We start from the raw sequence: 18,610 nt of genomic DNA on the forward strand, positions 1-18,610 counted from the left end.
TATTTAGCCTTTAATCTGTTAAGTTGAGTTTTATTTTTTAGTTGTTTCTTTAATGATTATTATTAGCTTGACGTGAATTTTTCTTACGAAGAGTTTCAAACTTATCTTCCGGAACTCTATGAACAAAATCTAGCTTTCTACATGGACTTGAGTCTGTTATATGACCTAACGTGCACTGGTATGTTTTCTAAAGCAGACTCACAATTAGCAGGTATGGAATCAGCTTGACTCTCAGTTGAAGTCTGTAAAGTAGACTCAACATCAGTTTGTAAATTGGAATTTTCAATAACATTGACCGGAGACAATATTGAAAACTGTTCTTTACCACTTCTGACTCTCTGAAATTTAATGGGTTTGAAGATGTCTGTCTGTATGTAATGTAAAAGTAGATGGAATATGGTCAACTATTGTACAGGAATTCATTACAATGAATGGAAAAAAAATCTAGAAATTTTGAAATTACAGATGGTGGTGAAATAGTATTTGGATCAGATTGAAGGGGTTGATTAGGAGTAGATAGTGTAATTTCTAAATTTAAAGTAAGAATAGCATCCTTTGTCAATCTATGATAATTACATACCTGGGTAGAAAGTGGTTTTCACAAATTTTAACGTTTTCTAACTGCCTACGAGTATATTTCCGTAATATTGGACAATTGATGAACCATGCCTCCCATCTAGTGTTATCACTATCAGTAAAAGGTACAGCACGTAATTTGATCGCGTTTTACACTTGGGAATAACACATTGCCTCATTTTTAATTTAAAACAAAATTACTTTTATCAATAACCAAGCACGAATCGAACTATATTGAATATCTTTTTATTAATCAAAATTTATTTAAATAGTGAAGATAATTAATTAACAAGAAAGATTTATCCTTATTATAAGTAATTCCAGCGGCGCTCATGCAAATTTCAATGATTTCAATTATTGAAAAGTAAAACCAATCTTTCGCAGTAAAATTACAATGGCGGCGCACACGTGGTATAAACACATTTCTCTTTCATTCATAAAAGCTATTATTTTTCTTTGTGTAAATTTGACCAATCACATCAGTTCTTCGATACTTAGAATTGTAACAGTGTGCAAGTTTATTTAAGTGTATAGGTGAAAGAGATAGGCATGGCCACCACCTACTACAGCCCATAACAAGGAGAAGGATGGAGATATCTCTCTCTTTTGTTAGTAAAGGATGGAGGATTCTCATTTTTTATTCTACGGTTGGGAGGGCCTGGTTAGGAGTATTAGTGTTCTGTGGTGAAATGAAAGTATTGAAGCAAGGAAGTATATCACAGAATATGTGTTGAAGCTTGTCTAATGTCTATCTTTATTTACTGTCAAAGAGTAAATTATTATAATGTTTACTGTGTATAAAATGTCTAATTCATACAATAAAAATATTTAACTCGATTTTAAAGACTTGATGCTGAATTCGATAACATGTGATGTTAATTACTTCATTTATTACTGTAATTTAGAATTATAGAGCAAATTTTCGAACTTAAGTGTGATCTTGAATTGGAGATCTTCAATGGGTGGATTGGGATTTGTTTATGATTATTAGTGTTCTTTGTAATTATAACTCAGAAATGAAATCATGAAGTGCTGTGTATCTTGGTGTAGTAACACCAAAAGCAAGCTCAGCTCTGAAAGCGTTTCATATCACAAGTATGTACCAGAATCGGATTTCGATCGTAATTTTAACATTCAAAACCAGTTGCTTTTAGCGGTTACACCCGCCTATATGGTCGTCCTGTGGGTTAGAAAATAGATTAGGCTCTAATCCAGACTATAATCTATCTCTGTGCCCAATTTTATCGATATTTGTGTAGTCGTTATAATCTCCAAAACATTAATATAACTTTACACTTTTATTACATTACTAGCAGACGCCGCGCGGTTTCACCCGCGTGGTTCCCGTTCCCGCAGGAATACAGGGATAATATATAGCCTATAGCCTTCCTCGATAAATGGGCTATCTAACACTAAAAGAATTTTTCAAATCGGACCAGTAGTTCCTGAGATTAGTGCATTCAATCAACCAAACAAATTCTTCAGCTTTATAATATTAGTATAGACTAGCAGACACTCCTTGGTTTAACTTCCCATTCCGATAGAAATCATTATTAGTAATTTTTTTTTATTCTTTACAAGTTAGCCCTTGACTACAATCTCACCTGATGGTAAGTGATGATGCACTCTAAGATGTAAGCGGGCTAACTGTTTGGAGGAGGATGAAAATCCACACTCCTTTCGGTTTCTACACAACATCGTACAGAACGCTAAATCGCTTGGCGGTACTTCTTTATTGGTAGGGTGGTAACTAGCCACGGCCGAAGCCTCCCATCAGCAAGAAATCCAAACCAATTAAGAAAATCTCATTCGGCCCAGCCGGGGAATGAACCCAGGACCTCTGTTTTGTAAGTCCGCCACTGTGCCACAGAGGCCGCCAAACCCATATTTGGCTGACTGTTGGGCACCAGTCTCCTATCAGAATGAGAGGTTAGGCCTAAGTCTACCATGCATGTGTCTCATACAATGAAGGAAAAAGATCATGAAGAAACCTGCATACCAGAGAATTTTCTTAATTCTCTGCGTGTGTGTAGTCTGCCAATCCATTCATTGGTCATTTGGTCAGCGTGGTGGACTATTGGACTAACCCCTCTCATTCTTAGAGGAAACTCGAGCCCAGCAGTGAGCCGAATATGGGTTGATAATGATGATAATGATGATTGATAATGACTGAAATGACATGGGCTATTGTTTATCCTGAGATTCCACTGAATGTTATCTATACTAATACTAGCGGACCCAGTCATGCTTCGCTTTGTCTTTTGTGGACTTCCATACCCTTACCTACCCTACTCCACCCCTACACCTACCTTACCCTATGTCTACCCTATCCCCACCCTACCCCTACTCTACTCCTACCTTACTTCGGCTCACTGCTCAGCACAATAATATTATGTACAAAAAAAGTTCTGTAAATAAAGGCTTTTATTATTATTATTGTTATTAATTGCTTTTATTATAAAATTTTGTATAAAACTTGCAGATTTCCTGTAGAAAACTTTCAACAACAAACCTGGATCGCAGCACTTGGCATTGATGACAGGCAGCTAACAGATGACTCCGTAGTCTGTTCCATTCACTTTATAGACGAATGCTTCTACAGCGGCGAGAGTGGGCTGAGAATTGTGCACAGAGGTGCTATGCCGTTTGTTCAGGTAAAGACAAAAACTATAATATCATAAATCTGGGGAAAGCCTTCTTTCTGTTTTTTGGGACTGACAAAACAAAAAAAAATGATTTTTTCAAAATTGTGTAACATAAATTCATAATTTAAAATTCATTTATGTCAAGTAACACCCTCCGATTCTGAAGGGTGTGGGTTCGAATCTGGTCCGGGCCATGCACCTCCAACTTTTCAGTTGTGTGCATTTTAAGAAATTAAATATCACGTGTGAAGGAAAATATGAGGAAACCTGCATATTAGAGAATTTTCTTAATTCTCTGCGTGTGTGAAGTCTGCCAATCCGTATTGGGCCAGCGTGGTGGACTATTGGCCTAACCCTTCTTATTCTGAGAGGAGACTCGACCTCAGCAGACGAAGTATAGTCGAATACGGGTAGATAATGATAAAAGTGGTGAAATAGGGGTTGATAGTTGAAAGAAGTTGTGGTTGTTGGCTAGTAACATAATAATTTGTTCCCCAGGTGTGCGTGGTGTGCCTGGACACAGAGCGGAGGGTGCATCCGTTGAGCAAGTACAACCTCGAGCAAGCTTACGAAACTATCACTGGACTTGAAGTAAGTACTTTTTACTAGCGGACGCCAGCGACTTCGTCCGCGTGGAATTTCGTTTTTCACAAATCCCTCGGGAACCATGGATTTTTCGGGGATAAAAAGTAGCCTATGTGTTAATCTAGGCTATAATATATCTCAATACCAAATTTCAGCTAATTCGGTTCAGTAGTCGAGGCGTGAAAGAGTAACAAACATTCATATCATTAAAATCATCAGTTTTCGCAAATTTCGGGAAACCATGGATTTTCTCGGGACAAAAAGTAGCCTGTGTCAATCCGAGTAAAATCCATTTCCATTCCAAATTTTAGCCATTCCGAATTTTATGGTACAGTTCTGCCTGGTGGGAGTTTAGGGCTGTGTCTAGAGACAAAATCCACACTACCGACAAAGACGTACTGCTAAGAAATTTAGCGTTCCGGTACGATGTCGTGTAGAAATCGAAAGGGGTGTGGATTTTCATCCTCCTCCTAACAAGTTAGCCCGCATCTTAGATTGCATCATCACTTACCATCAGGTGAGATTGTAGTCAAGGGCTAACTTGTAAAGAATAAAAAAAAATCTAACATTTTAGGTAGGCTGTTAAAAATCCTACTATCCTACTAATATTATAAACGCGAAAGTTTGTATGTATGTTTGGATGTTTGTTACTCTATAACGCCGCTACTACTGAAGCGATTTAGCTAAAATTTGGTTTTGAGATATATTATAGCATAGAATAAAGAAATACACATAGAGTACTTTTATCTCGAAAAAATCCATGGCTTCCCGAGATTTGCGAAAACTGACGATTTTGATGATATGAATGTTTTTTACTCTTTCACGCCTCGATTACTGAACCGAATTAGCTAAAATTTGGTATTGAGATACATTATAGCATGGATTAACACATAGAGTACTTTTTATACCGAAAAAATCCATGGTTTCCGAGGGATTTGTGAAAAACGCGCAGGCGTCCGCTAGTGCTAAGATATTTATCTCAAAAGGATCAGCACCGAATCAATTTGAGCCAGTATTCTTTGTGTGAAGCTCTGTCACATTATATTTCAGCTGCAAGGTCTAACGAACTTCACACCATGCATATGCTTTGAGTGTGCTCAGAGGTTGACACAGTGCAAACAGTTCAGAGACAAGAGTGCGAGGGGGCACGCTCTGCTGGTGGAGTTGATCAGGAAACATGAATTGGTAAGTAGACATTCAGCTATCGAAATTACAGGAGATATTTAAAAAAAGGCTTATTATAAAAAGGAGAGCCGTGATAGCCCAGTAGGTATGAGCTTTGCCTCAGATTCCGGACGGTGTGGGTTTGAATCCGGTCTGGGGCATGCACCTCCAACTTTTCAGTTGTGTGCATTTTAAGAAATCAAATCAAACGGTGAAGGAAAACATCGTGAGGAAACCTGCATACCAGAGAATTTTCTTAATTCTCTGCGTGTGTGAAGTCTGCCAATCCGCATTGGGCCAGCGTGGTGGACTATTGGCCTAACCTCTCTCATTCTGAGAGGAAACTCGAGCAACTTCACATGCAGTGAATTGAAAGATTCTCAGGTTTTTTTACGATGTTTTTCGTTCAGTGTCCTAAACAAGTGATATATAATAACTTAAAATGTTCATAATTAAAAAGTTAAAGTTGATTGCACTAGATAGGATCCGAACCTACGCCTTTCGAATCGGTAAAGGACATATCCTGTCCGTTAGTAAGATAACTTAAAAATAATAACTAATGTCATATACAAACTTTCATCTCCTTGAAGTTGAAAATGAACCTGCGCCTTTCGAATTGAAGACAGAGGTCATTGGGCTATCATGGCGCCGTTAAAGAGTTGTAAACATTTTTAATAGTAATTATTGACAATATGAAGATCTATCTATGTTTTCCTTGGTAATAATCAACGAATTTACATTTTATACTTTATTTCAGCTAACTGTACAATATATAAAGACAATAAACCGTTCAGACAATTTTCTAACATCTAATCTAGTCGAGAAAGTGTTCCAACCAAACCATTGTGACTTAAACTTTATAGATAACAAAAAAGAGACCATAGAGATTGAATATGAAGACAGAGTGAATAAATCCACAATCAAAATAGAGAAAGACGATCACATATTGGTTTTTGATGATAAAACACAATATGAAAACTGTACAGATCTTGAAAAAAGGGATATTAAGGATGATGATACTAATGTAGACTTTTTAGATGATGTTTTCTCAAATAATGATGATGGTGATGAACTTTTGAATGATAATGCTAAAATTGATAATAATTATAGTGAAAAAGATGACATAAGTGACAGTGAAAAATCTATAGATCGAAATGAAAACGATAGTGACATAGAGCTAGTGCATTACAAAAAAGACAAACCAAAAACAAGTGACGCTAAAAAACTCAAAAGATCTAGAAAAATTAACTTAGCCTCATACAAGAACTGTAATAACAAAATAAGTAAAACTAATAAAAATAATTTAACCAAAAAAGTTAGTGTTGCCAAAACTAGAACTGGACCAGTTAAAAGTAAAGTTAAATTGGATAAAGTTAATACTAAAAAGTTAAATGCAAACAAACGTGACACGTGCTTAACTATTTTCAAAATGACTAAACTAAGTCTTGAAGAACAAATTGAAGACGTTAAGAAGCGACAAGAGTCTTCAAATTATAAGAATTCTAGTTTTCAATGCAATTTTTGCTACAGAGGTTTTATATGCAAGTCAACATTCACTAGACATATGGATAAACATTCTAAGGTGAGTAAATTTTGTATTTTTTTGAAATTCTTTACAGGACTACAATCTCACTTGATGGTAAGTGATGATGCAATCCAAGATCGAAGCGGGCTAATTTGTTAGGAGTTGAATGAAATAGGTTTCTACACGAAAATCGCTCGTTGTCGGTAAGATGGTAACTAGCCACGGCCGAGGCTTTCTACCAGCCAAACCTGGACCAATCAAGAAAACCTCAATCAGCCCAGCCGGGGATCGAACCCAGGACCTCCGTCTTTTAAATCCACCCCATTTCCCCATTTCCATAATACAGCTTCAAATGTTACTTCACTGTTTTTGTACAAGGCGAACTTTTTGAGCAAGAAGAGTGATAAAAAATTGTTTTTTTTTCTTATAGAAACATATTTTTATTAAATCAATTACTTAACCAGATTTTATTTATACATCCTATCCTATCCTACTAATATTATAAACGCGAATGTTTATTTGGATGTTTGGATGTTTGTTACTCTTTAACGCCGCTACTACTGAAGCGATTTGGCTAAAATTGGGAATGGAAATGGATTTTACTCTGAATTAACACATAGGCTATTTTTTATCCCGAAAAAATCCATGGTTTCCCGAGATTTGCGAAAACTGTCGATTTTAATGATATGAATGTTTGTTACTCTTTCACGCCTCGACTACTGAACCGAATTAGCTGAAATTTGGTATTGAGATATATTACAGCATGGATTAACACATAGGCTACTTTTTATCCCGGAAAAATCCATGGTTCCTGAGGGATTTGTGAAAAACTAAATTCCACGCGGACAAAGTCGCGAGCGTCCACTAGTACATATTATAATCTGCATATAGTATACGGCGGTATACTTGGGTTCCTTCGGCCTACTTTGTATTGGTCGGTGGGCATCTTTGAGTATGAAAATCCCACTTCTGATGTTTCCAGGCAAACGGAGATGTGGAATGTCCGGTGTGCAAACAGCGTTACAAGACTCGGATAGCCTTCCTCAAACACAACCAGAGCCACACGACCAGATATAACTGCACACTGTGTGAATTCTTCTCTATGAACTCGTGAGTATTGTCAACTTTGAATTTATTAATCCCAAAGTTTCCCAAAGTGGTCTATATCGACCTCTACGGGTCTATGACAAACTGCAAGGGGTCATCGTCAGCGAAAAAAAATTTTGGGGTCCATGAAATTAAAATGGGGGTCCACGATAGGATCATAACACATACACTGATAGTACCTATTTACTTACATCATACTACCTTGTATCTTTATTATTAAAGCATCATTCAACCTTCTCAATAAAAATATTGACTTATTGCTTATGTTATTTTATTTATAATTTATTTTATGTTTTTATAATGTTACGTATATTTTACATAACAGATACAAAATTTGATTTTGAGTAGTTTTAATTTATATTCAATTAATAAATGTATAAAGGAGTCGGCAAAAATTTGTCATGAAATGATTTTTTTTTTTAAATATATTTTCTTTATTGTAGTGAATCTGCCAGGATGCACGAGCGCTGGCACAAGGGGACAAAGTATAAATGTCCGCACTGCGAGGAAGAATTCTCGTATGTATATACCATAGATGTAGAATAATCTCACTGTTTGTGATCCATTTGTCGTTTTATTAAATTTTCATGTCAGCTCATTCACTTGCTATACTTCTATACTAATGTTATATAGAGGTAAAATATCTCTGGATCTACTGAACCGCTTTTGAAAAATAATTGTATTGGGATTATTGAACAAAATTCCACAAATTGATATCGAGGAATACTGAATTCCACGCACTAATATCGAGGAATACTAAATCTCACGGCCTGAATATCGGTATCTCGTATCCTATGGACTGATATTGTATACTGCGCCCTGCTATCGTAGTATGTCTTGACTAGGTCCTACGATATACGTCAGGGATGGCAAAATACACAAAGTAACACTATCAATCACTATCGGAACGATCACTACACTTGCTACTACAGTTCTACCACTAAACTATTGATCAATGATACCGCTGATACTATCAGATGGAAGCCAGGATAAACTATCGTATGGCAGGGAGTCAACCACGAGCGGGATCTCGGACTGGCGACCGATAGTAGTAGGGTTAAGGGGCTTCCTTAAAACTAGTAACGCTAAAAATGCACCCAACTACGCGGGTGAAACCGCAGGTCGTCTGCTATATAATATGAACGTTTACAGCAAATACACGACGTACATAACGCACCTGCGCGTGAAGCATCCGTCGGACTTTATCTGCGGTCACTGCGGCTACTCTTTCATCAGTCAGAAGGGCTTGGAGTACCACATCCACCGCACGCATCGTACGGAGAAAACGGAGGTATGTATATAGTACGACCATAGAGGAATTAGAAAATGGAGATGCATCGCACTCAAATTCACGAACAAAATTGTCTGTGGTTTTTTGAGGGGGACGAGGTAAACTCACACATCGAAAATATTTAACACCATTAAATATATTCTGTGTCCGTACGCTACACACAAGTATACATTTAACTCGCAATACACACACGCGTATTTTTTACACAGACAAACACATTGCTTAGATTATCCACAGATTAAATACATAGAATATTCGATTACTGATCGATGTTTGGCTGTTTCGTCAAAAGAATCGATTCTTTTTATAAATTGTTTTTATTACAACTTTGATAAAATTATGTTAGAAATACTTACAAATTAAACGTTACTCCATCTTTTACTAAATTTCATGTTTTTGGCCATTTTTTATGCCATTTAACTACACAAACCGACATTTTTAGGGAGCTCTTTACATGACGAAAACGATTACAACAATGAAACATCGATTGCAACAGTTTGTATAAACGCGTTAGATCATTGATTCTTGATCTTTGACAGAGGGGTAACGGTTTACGAGGCAGGTCCTTTCTTTTTAATGGTCTAAGGATGATAATGATAGAAAATATTCATATTGGCACATTGCATATACTTAAATCGCGGCCAGATTTATTTTTTAAATTTATTTAAATCTCCTTCTCTCATTGGTTATTTAAAAAGATTCTACACTAGATAGAAAGTATCTAAAATAATTAAAAAAGTATAGGTTGCCTGCTTTCACCTTGCAATTGTGGAGTTGCCAGATATAAACAGTTAAGTAATGTTATTTATATACCCGTATCAGTTATTTTTAGTCGCTGCCCACACTAAACAATTTATGATCAATAATTACAACACAAAATATTATCAATAATTACAATAACAAAAAATATTTCACAAAATCACTAACTCGACTGGCAGAGTGACGGTGTCTACGCTGCCTAACAAACAACTGAGCTCAAGTCATCATCATCATCATCATCATCATCATCATCATCATATCAGCCGATGGACGTCCACTGCAGGACATACGCCTTTTGTAGGGACTTCCAAACATCACGATACTGAGCCGCCTGCATCCAGCGAATCCCTGCGACTCGCTTGATGTCGTCAGTCCACCTGGTGGGGGGTCGGCCAACACTGCGCTTACTAGTGCGGGGTCGCCATTCCAGCACTTTGGGACCCCAACGTCCATCGGCTCTTCGAACTATGTGCCCCGCCCATTTCCACTTCAGCTTCGCAACTCGTTGAGCTATGTCTGTATGAGCAAGTCATCATATACCCTCTAATTTAAACCAACACAGATACCTTCCCTCTACAATAACATAAATAATGAATATTATTACCTGTAATCGAGGAACATGCTTACCACACAAATATTGTCCAGTTTTATTTTAATCTTTATTCTTTACAAGTTAGCCCTTGACTACAATCTCACCTGATGGTAAGTGATGATGCAGTCTAAGATGGAAGCGGCTAACTTGTTACGAGAAGTATGAAAATCCACACCCCTTTTCAGTTTCTACTCGACATCGTACCGGAACGCTAAATCACATGGCGGTACGTCTTTGTCGGTAGGGTGGTAGCCGGAGCCTCCCACCAGCCAGACTTGGACCAATTAAGAAAATCTCAATCGAACCCAGGACTTCCGGTTTGTAAATCCACCGCGCATACCACTGCGCCACGGAGGCCGGCATTACCAGTTGTGGGAGTCGAACTCACGGGCGTGGATACAGAGAGAAGGGGCACTACCCACAATGCCCCGAGTCCTTATAAACCATGGTATGTTCTAGGAGCCAGCGGGTCCGCAGTGCGAGGAGTGCAAGGTTCGATTCTCGTCGCTGGCGGCGTACGAGCAGCACTTGAAAGTGTCGCCCAAACATCACAAGCCTGAGTGAGTATTGTAAACATATTAATAACCAATCTGCAATATCGTCGTTGTCAACCCATATAGCTCACTGCTGAGCTCGAGTCTCCTCTCAGAATGAGAGGGGTTAGGCCAATAGTCCACCACGCTGGCCCAATGCGGATTGGCAGACTTCACACACGCAGAGAATTGAGATAATTCTCTGGTATGCAGGTTTCCTCACGATGTTTCCTTCACCGTTTGAGACACGTGATATTTAATTTCTTAAAATGCGCACAACTGAAAAGTTGGAGGTGCATGCCCCGGACCGGATTCGAACCCACACCCTCCAGAATCGGAGGCAGAGGTCATATCCACTTGGCTTTCACAGCTCAAAGTATAGATGTAGATTATGATATCTTGTCTGTCTGTCCGTAGGATGCGTGAAAGGAACCAATCTCTACCGCGACGTATGTACAAGAAAGACAACGCGCCGCCCTACGTCACGTGCGAGCAGGCAAGTATTTGAATTTTTTACTAGCTTAGACCATTAAAAAGAATGGACCTGTTTCGCACTCAAATTCACCAACAAAAAAGTCTGTCGTTTTTTGAGGGGGACGAGGTAAACTCACACATCGTATTTACGAATTAAATGACTTTTTTAAATTAAAATCAATTTGACTAATTTATTATATTTTCACAATTTGACATAAAATTTATTTAAATATTTTATTATTTTCATTACTTTAGAATTATTTCATTATTGGTATAGTTCTGGTAATTTGTGTCTCTGGTAATGTCACTTTATTTTTAATCAAATCAACATGTAACATATATTAATAATTTAAACATTTATATTATACTACTGGATATAAAAATTTGCACGCCTAATTTGTGGCAAAACATGTTTGGACCATTAATAATTGTGAATTGTATTCATTGTATCTGTTATAACCCATGTTTTAGCAAATAAATTATTATTATTATTATCGAAAACATTTAACACTATTAAGTATATTCTGTGTCCATACACTACCCACAACTATATAATTGACACGCAATACACACACGCGTAATTTTTAACCAACACATCGCTTAGACTATCCACAGAATATATATATATATATATATATATATATATATATATATATATAGAATGTTTGATTACTTGATCGATTTTTTGCTGTTCCGTCAAAAGAATTGATTCTTTTTAGAAATCGTTTTTATTACAAATTTGATTGGTTCCAAAAGTTCTGAAAATTATTTTCTTAACAGCAGTTTCTTCTATCCGTAAAAATAGTATCAACCTGTTTATAAATTTTAAATAATAAAGGCCCAGTTTTGGGACATGTCCATTGACCTTATGTTTGTTTGTCACAGTGCGGTATAAAGCTGAACGACTTCACGATGTACATCTACCACTTCAAACGCGAACATCCCGGTGACGTCAGAGCACAACACGCGCCGCGACCGCGAGAGGTGCTCTGCGAACAGTGTGGGAGGAGCTTCCAGGTGAGTCCCCACCATCATGATGGACGTCCACTGCTGGACATAGGCCTCTTGCAAAAACTTCCAAGCATCCAGCGGCTCCCTGCAACCCGCTTGATGTCCTCGGTCCACCTAATGAGGAGTTGCCATTCCAGCATCTTAGAACCCCAACGTCCATCAGCTCTAAGAACTATATGCCCATTCTTTTTTTTTTAATTTTTTACAAATTAGCCCTTGATTTGGTTGGACCCTTGCTTTTCAAGCATGCTTAGCATACGTCAATGACATATGTTGTGGAAAGAAAATAAACATATTATCGACTAATAGCAGCGGAGTTATAATATTGTAGTCTTTCCTCCTAACCTACACGCTTTTTGTAAATAACTTGCAGAGCTATTTTTGGGCCTTATGGTCCCAATAATAAGGTCCTATGCAACAATATCCACACATCACACTGTGTGTAAGAAGTTTTCACTTAAACACACACACGCGTCTTAGACGGGATATGGGGGATAGTGAAAAATATATCGACTATATAAACATAGTTATAAAAAATAGTGTATTTGGTGTAAAGACTACCAAATTATGCTACTTAAAGTAATCACTTATTCTGGTATGACAAAAAGGTTTTGATGCATTAGCAGTTACGAAATTTTCAATTAAATTTTTCTTTTGCAGTGCGTCTTCAAAATTTTCAGTTTAGAATCGCATCATGTCAAGGGTCGTTTGCTGTCAGGGTCTCTCAGATCTTTAAGATATCATGTATTAGCCTTGTCCTTCAGCCTTGCTTAAGGACCTTTATGATGTCCTGATCTGTTGCAATTTGTTTGTCGCATTTGGAATTACACGCATGTGACATGTGGGCGTATTAAACGGGATGACGAATCGTATTAAGCGTTAGGAAATGTATGAAAACATGTCTCAAGTTTTAGGGAATGGCGCAAAACGACGTATTATGCGAGAAATCGTTTTAAACGTGATCATCTTAAGCAGGTTCTACTGAACTGTAGGAGATGGTTATGTTGCAATTGATTGATTGGAAAATAGGCTACTGAAGGTTAATGCGTGTCTCTGTCAGGAATCCAATAATAAACCAAATAGATGAATTAATTAATGTTTATTAACACACCGAATCTATATGTATAAAAAATTGCTGTTCGTTAGTCTCGCTAAAACTCGAGAACGGCTTAACGGATTTATCTTATCTTGGTCTTGAAATGTTCGTGAAGGTATAGGGAAGGTTTAAAAGGTGAGAAAAAATCAAATAATTTCCGGGAAAACCCTAAAAACTGCCATTTTCTATTTCCCATACAAACGTTTAAGAGTCAAGCGGTAGGGGTAGGGGTAGGGTAGGGGTAGAGGTATAGAAGGGTAGAGTAGGGATAGAGAATAAGTGCACTTATGTCAAAACGAAGCTTGACCAGGACCGCTAGTCTATAATATAAAAATGAATCGCAAAATGTGTTGGTAAGCGCATAACTCAACAACGCCTGGACCAATTTGGCCAAATCTTTTTTTAAAATGTTCGTTGAAGTTCAAGGATGGTTTTTACGGCGAGAAAAATTAGAATTATTGCTGGAAAACCCCTAAAAATAGCCCTTTTCTTTTTCCCATACAAATGATTTGTAACTAAAACGTAGTCAATTTGAGCTTTATTGCTATGGTATAAGGGTAGGGTAGGTGTAGTTGAAAGTTTACATCGAGTTTCACGCGGACGAAGTCGCGGGCGTCCGCTAGTAATATATAAAATTGAGATACATAAAATGCCTTAACTAAGCGGACTGGTTATAATGAATAAACTAGAACACGAGCGTTGGTAAAGACGAGTTAGGAACGACTGCCTCGATTTAACATCGAAGCGAACGTGCTTACAGAAAATGTTTACATAGCAGTTTGTCGGCTTAGGGTTCACTGCAAACGGTATTTATGCTTGAATATAAGGCACGCTACACTCACTGTATTCCTCTCGTGTGTCCAGACCGCGTTCCACCTGAAGGAGCACATGACGAAGCACACAGGACAGAAGGACTACCAGTGCGACGTGTGCGAGAAGCGATTCCGCACCAAAGTGTACCTCGACAAGCACAAGGAGACGCACGCCGCCACCCGCCCGCTGTACTCCTGCCCCGTCTGCGGCAAGAGCTTCACCAGCCCGTCGAGTCGCAACCGACACGTATGGGTGAGTGTGAGCCTCGTATTAGTCATGCGATGCGCAACTGGATGAGCAAGAGCCTCGTACTGTTTATGCGCACCTGGGTGAGCAAGAGCCTCGTACTGTTTATGCACACCTGGGTGAGTGTGAGCCTCGTACTATTCGTGCACACCTGGGTGAGTGTGAGCCTCGTACTGTTCGTGCGCACCTGGGTGAGTGTGAGCCTCGTACTGTTCGTGCGCACCTGGGTGAGTATGAGTCTCTTTCTGTTTTTGCGCACCTGGGTGGGCAAGAGCCTCGTACTGTTCGTGCGCACCTGGGTGAGTGTGAGCCTCGTACTGTTCGTGCGCACCTGGGTGAGTGTGAGCCTCGTACTGTTCGTGCGCACCTGGGTGAGTATGAGTCTCTTTCTGTTTGTGCGCACCTGGGTGGGCAAGAGCCTCGTACTGTTCGTGCGCACCTGGGTGAGTATGAGTCTCTTTCTGTTTGTGCGCACCTGGGTGGGCAAGAGCCTCGTACTGTTCGTGCGCACCTGGGTGAGTGTGAGCCTCGTACTGTTCGTGCGCACCTGGGTGAGTATGAGCCTCGTACTGTTCGTGCGCACCTGGGTGAGTGTGAGCCTCGTACTGTTCGTGCGCACCTGGGTGAGTATGAGCCTCGTACTGTTCGTGCGCACCTGGGTGAGTATGAGTCTCTTTCTGTTTGTGCGCACCTGGGTGGGCAAGAGCCTCGTACTGTTCGTGCGCACCTGGGTGAGTATGAGTCTCTTTCTGTTTGTGCGCACCTGGGTGGGCAAGAGCCTCGTACTGTTCGTGCGCACCTGGGTGAGTGTGAGCCTCGTACTGTTCGTGCGCACCTGGGTGAGTATGAGCCTCGTACTGTTCGTGCGCACCTGGGTGAGTGTGAGCCTCGTACTGTTCGTGCGCACCTGGGTGAGTATGAGCCTCGTACTGTTCGTGCGCACCTGGGTGAGTATGAGGTTCGTACTGTTCGTGCGCACCTGGCTGAGCATAAACCTCGTACGACTTATGCACACCCGTGTGAGTATGAGCCTCGTACTGTTCATGCGCATCTGGGTGAGTATGAGTCTCTTACTGTTCGTGCGCAACTGGGTGAGCATAAACCTCGCACGACTCATGCGCGCGCACCTGTGAACAAGAGCCTCGTACTGTTCGTGCGCACCTGGGTGAGCAACAGCCTCGTAGTAGCCATGCGCACCTGGGTGAGCAACAGCCTCGTAGTAGCCATGCGCACCTGGGTGAGCAAGAGCCTCGTAGTAGCCATGCGCACCTGGGTGAGCAAGAGCCTAATACTATTTACGGACAATTTAACAAAGACATCATAATATTAGATAGTTGTACGTCTACCAGTATATGTATTGGCATACCTACATCCACCTATTGTCACAAAAACTTTTAACAAACGTGTTAAATGTGCAATTTTTTTTACAAAATTACCATCACGGAGCCCTACAAACTTTGTGCATGCTATTTTTTTGCACACCATTGTCACTGACGTCATCCAAGTTCAAATGCGAAGTCATGTTTTTAACCGGACTCTGCAGTATTGTGAATGCCTGTAAAAGATGGCTGCAGTAGTTCAAGAATTTTGTAATTCACTTATATACAGGGTGATTCGGTCTTTAGTGCGGATATTTTTTTTCGTGGTTCTGTATCATTAATAGAATATAAATCTACAAACAGTTCGATACATTTTATGTAATTTTTTTTTTTAATTTATGTCTCTAAAATAACAAAATAATGTACATATTATTACTAAACAAGATATATTCAGCTTAAAAGTGATCTGGTGACGTCCTTTAGGTATCAAACGAAAATAAAATAAACGCACAATAGGGTGACCCTAAAATTCTGTTCAAAAGTAAATAACTTTAGCTAACGATAATTTTGTTATTTTTGAGTTAAAAAAAAAAAGAAAAAATACGTGATCATTAAATTTTGTTTATGTACAAAATATAAAAATATCCGCACTAAAAAAATTTTCTTCCTGTATAATGTTTTCTGCTGTCATTGTGTTACGACCGCTGTGGTCCAGTAGGTTGCAACGGTTGCATGTTCCAGTGCCCTGCTCTCATCTAACCGTAGACGGCAGAATGTGCTTGTTCAGCGCCCTACATACTTCGTTGCGATGGATTCACTTAGCGATTTACGTAGTTAATTACGCAAATGAGTAATATAAAAGATTAGGATACGCGATGGAAGGCGCTTTGATCTGAAATTGATCAATCTCCGATCGAGTGGGACATCTAGTTAGGATTAGGCTCTCTACATTTCAATCGCCGAAATTAGAGTTTTCTAATTATTATAAGTTTTTTTGTAATATTTTATTTAAAATAAATATTAAATAATCAGTCGCGTTTGCATTCTCAACCCTGCTGCCCCAAAACGTAAGTATTGTTGGCGTTACAAATAAATAAATAAATCCCTCTGTCCCACAGATCCACAAGGAGAAGACGTTCAAATGCGACATCTGCGAGAAGGCGTTCAGTAACGGCTCGGACCGCAACACGCACGTGTCGCACGTGCACATGAAGGTGCCGTGGCCCAAACGGAACAGGGGGCCCGGCAAGATGCGCCGCACCAAGGACACCTACGACGAGTGACAGACATGATTGTGACGCTCAGACCAATTATGGTATAGACCTGCCTCGCTAGACGTTACTTTTCTGTCAAAGTGTATGATCAACGATCTAATGTCAACGATTATAAAAACTGTCTCTGTAGAATCGATGTTAAATAGTTGTAATCGTGTTCGTCGGTTAAAGAGCTCCGTAACTATACCTTTTTGTGTAGTTGAATGGTGTAAAAAACGTGCAAAAGTCTAGTTTAGTGTAAGATATATGCAAAATCTAAGCTCGTTTTCCTCAGAAAATGACAGACAATTTTGTTCGTGACTATGAGTGCGATACAGGTCCTTCTATAATTGGTCTGAGTTGTGACCTAACGGGCAGCAGCGGTTGCATTGTACCATTATTGTGTGGTAGAGGAAACATCTCGAGCAGATACCAGGACTTGTGACTTGGTAGGTTTAAGGAATTCAAAATGCATTGACTCTTCCCTTCTCGACATGTTCTCCATGCCCACACTAAACAATTTTTTGATAAACAGTAATTACAACACAAAACGTTGTTGCACAAATCACTAACGCGACTGGCAGCGTGACGGTGTCTACGCTGCCTAACAAACAACTGAGCTCAAGTCATCAAATACCTTCTTATTTATACCATCACTGATACCTCTCCTCTACAATGACATAAGTAAAGAATGATAATACAACCTGTAATCTTAGACCATTAAAAAGAAAGGACCTTCCTCGTAAACCGTTACCCCTCTGTCAAAGATCAAGGATCAATGATCTAACGCGTTTATAAAAACTGTTGCTATAGAATCGATATTTCATTGTTGTAATCGTTTTCGTCGTGTAAAGAGCTCCCTAAAAATTCCGGTTTATGTAGTTGAATGGCATAAAAAATGACCAAAAATTTGTAGTTTAATCATATTTGTAATAAAAACGATTTCTAAAAAGAATCGATTCTTTTGACGGAACAGCAAAAAATCGATCAAGTAATCAAACATTCTATATATATTCTGTGGATAGTCTAAGTGATGTGTTGGTTAGTCTGTGTAAAAAATACGCGTGTGTGTATTGCGAGTCAATTTTACAGTTGTGTGTAGTGTATGGACACAGTATATTCTTAATGGTGTTAAATGTTTTCGATGTGTGAGTTTACCTCGTCCCCCTCGACTCGAAAAAACGACAGACTATTTTGTGGGTGAATTTGGGTGCGAAACAGGTCCATTCTTTTTAATGGTCTAAGCCTGTAATCGATGTACTTGTAACATAGACTTTACCAGACACCTACTCCTCCTGATGTTAATTATAAAAACACAATGGCTGACAATGAATGAAATGAAAATGACAAATACATAATGGCTAACAAACCCTTAAGTTAACACCAAACCGCTATAGTCCTCGACCGCGCAGTTATATGTTGAAAATGCGAAGCAGACCTACGAGTGATTGCTTATTATCATTAACAACCCATATCCGGCTCACTGCTGAGCACAAGTCTCACAATGAGAGGTTTGAAGTAAGAGGTGAAAGTATTTGTATTTATTGTATTGTATTATGTAAGTTTTTATAATTTGTAAATTTTAGTTATTAAAATAATTAATTAAACACATTTTCTATGA

At 38.9% G+C, this 18,610-nt stretch overlaps 1 protein-coding gene across 1 annotated transcript; it reads left to right on the top strand.

Moving 5' to 3' along the window:
- The first annotated feature begins 1,312 nt into the window (after positions 1-1,312).
- On the top strand, positions 1,313-18,610 carry LOC112056629 (zinc finger protein 184). Its single transcript, XM_052890308.1, has 13 exons — positions 1,313-1,671; positions 3,059-3,230; positions 3,720-3,812; positions 4,857-4,991; positions 5,728-6,552; positions 7,478-7,605; positions 8,046-8,120; positions 8,755-8,893; positions 10,704-10,804; positions 11,195-11,273; positions 12,137-12,268; positions 14,223-14,423; positions 16,855-18,610. Exons 1-13 carry the CDS (start codon positions 1,601-1,603, stop codon positions 17,017-17,019), a joined length of 2,316 nt encoding a protein of 771 aa, XP_052746268.1. The 5' UTR covers positions 1,313-1,600; the 3' UTR covers positions 17,020-18,610.

The sequence above is a fragment of the Bicyclus anynana genome, chromosome 27 (genome assembly GCF_947172395.1).
Source record: "Bicyclus anynana chromosome 27, ilBicAnyn1.1, whole genome shotgun sequence".
Taxonomy (NCBI): domain Eukaryota; kingdom Metazoa; phylum Arthropoda; class Insecta; order Lepidoptera; family Nymphalidae; genus Bicyclus; species Bicyclus anynana.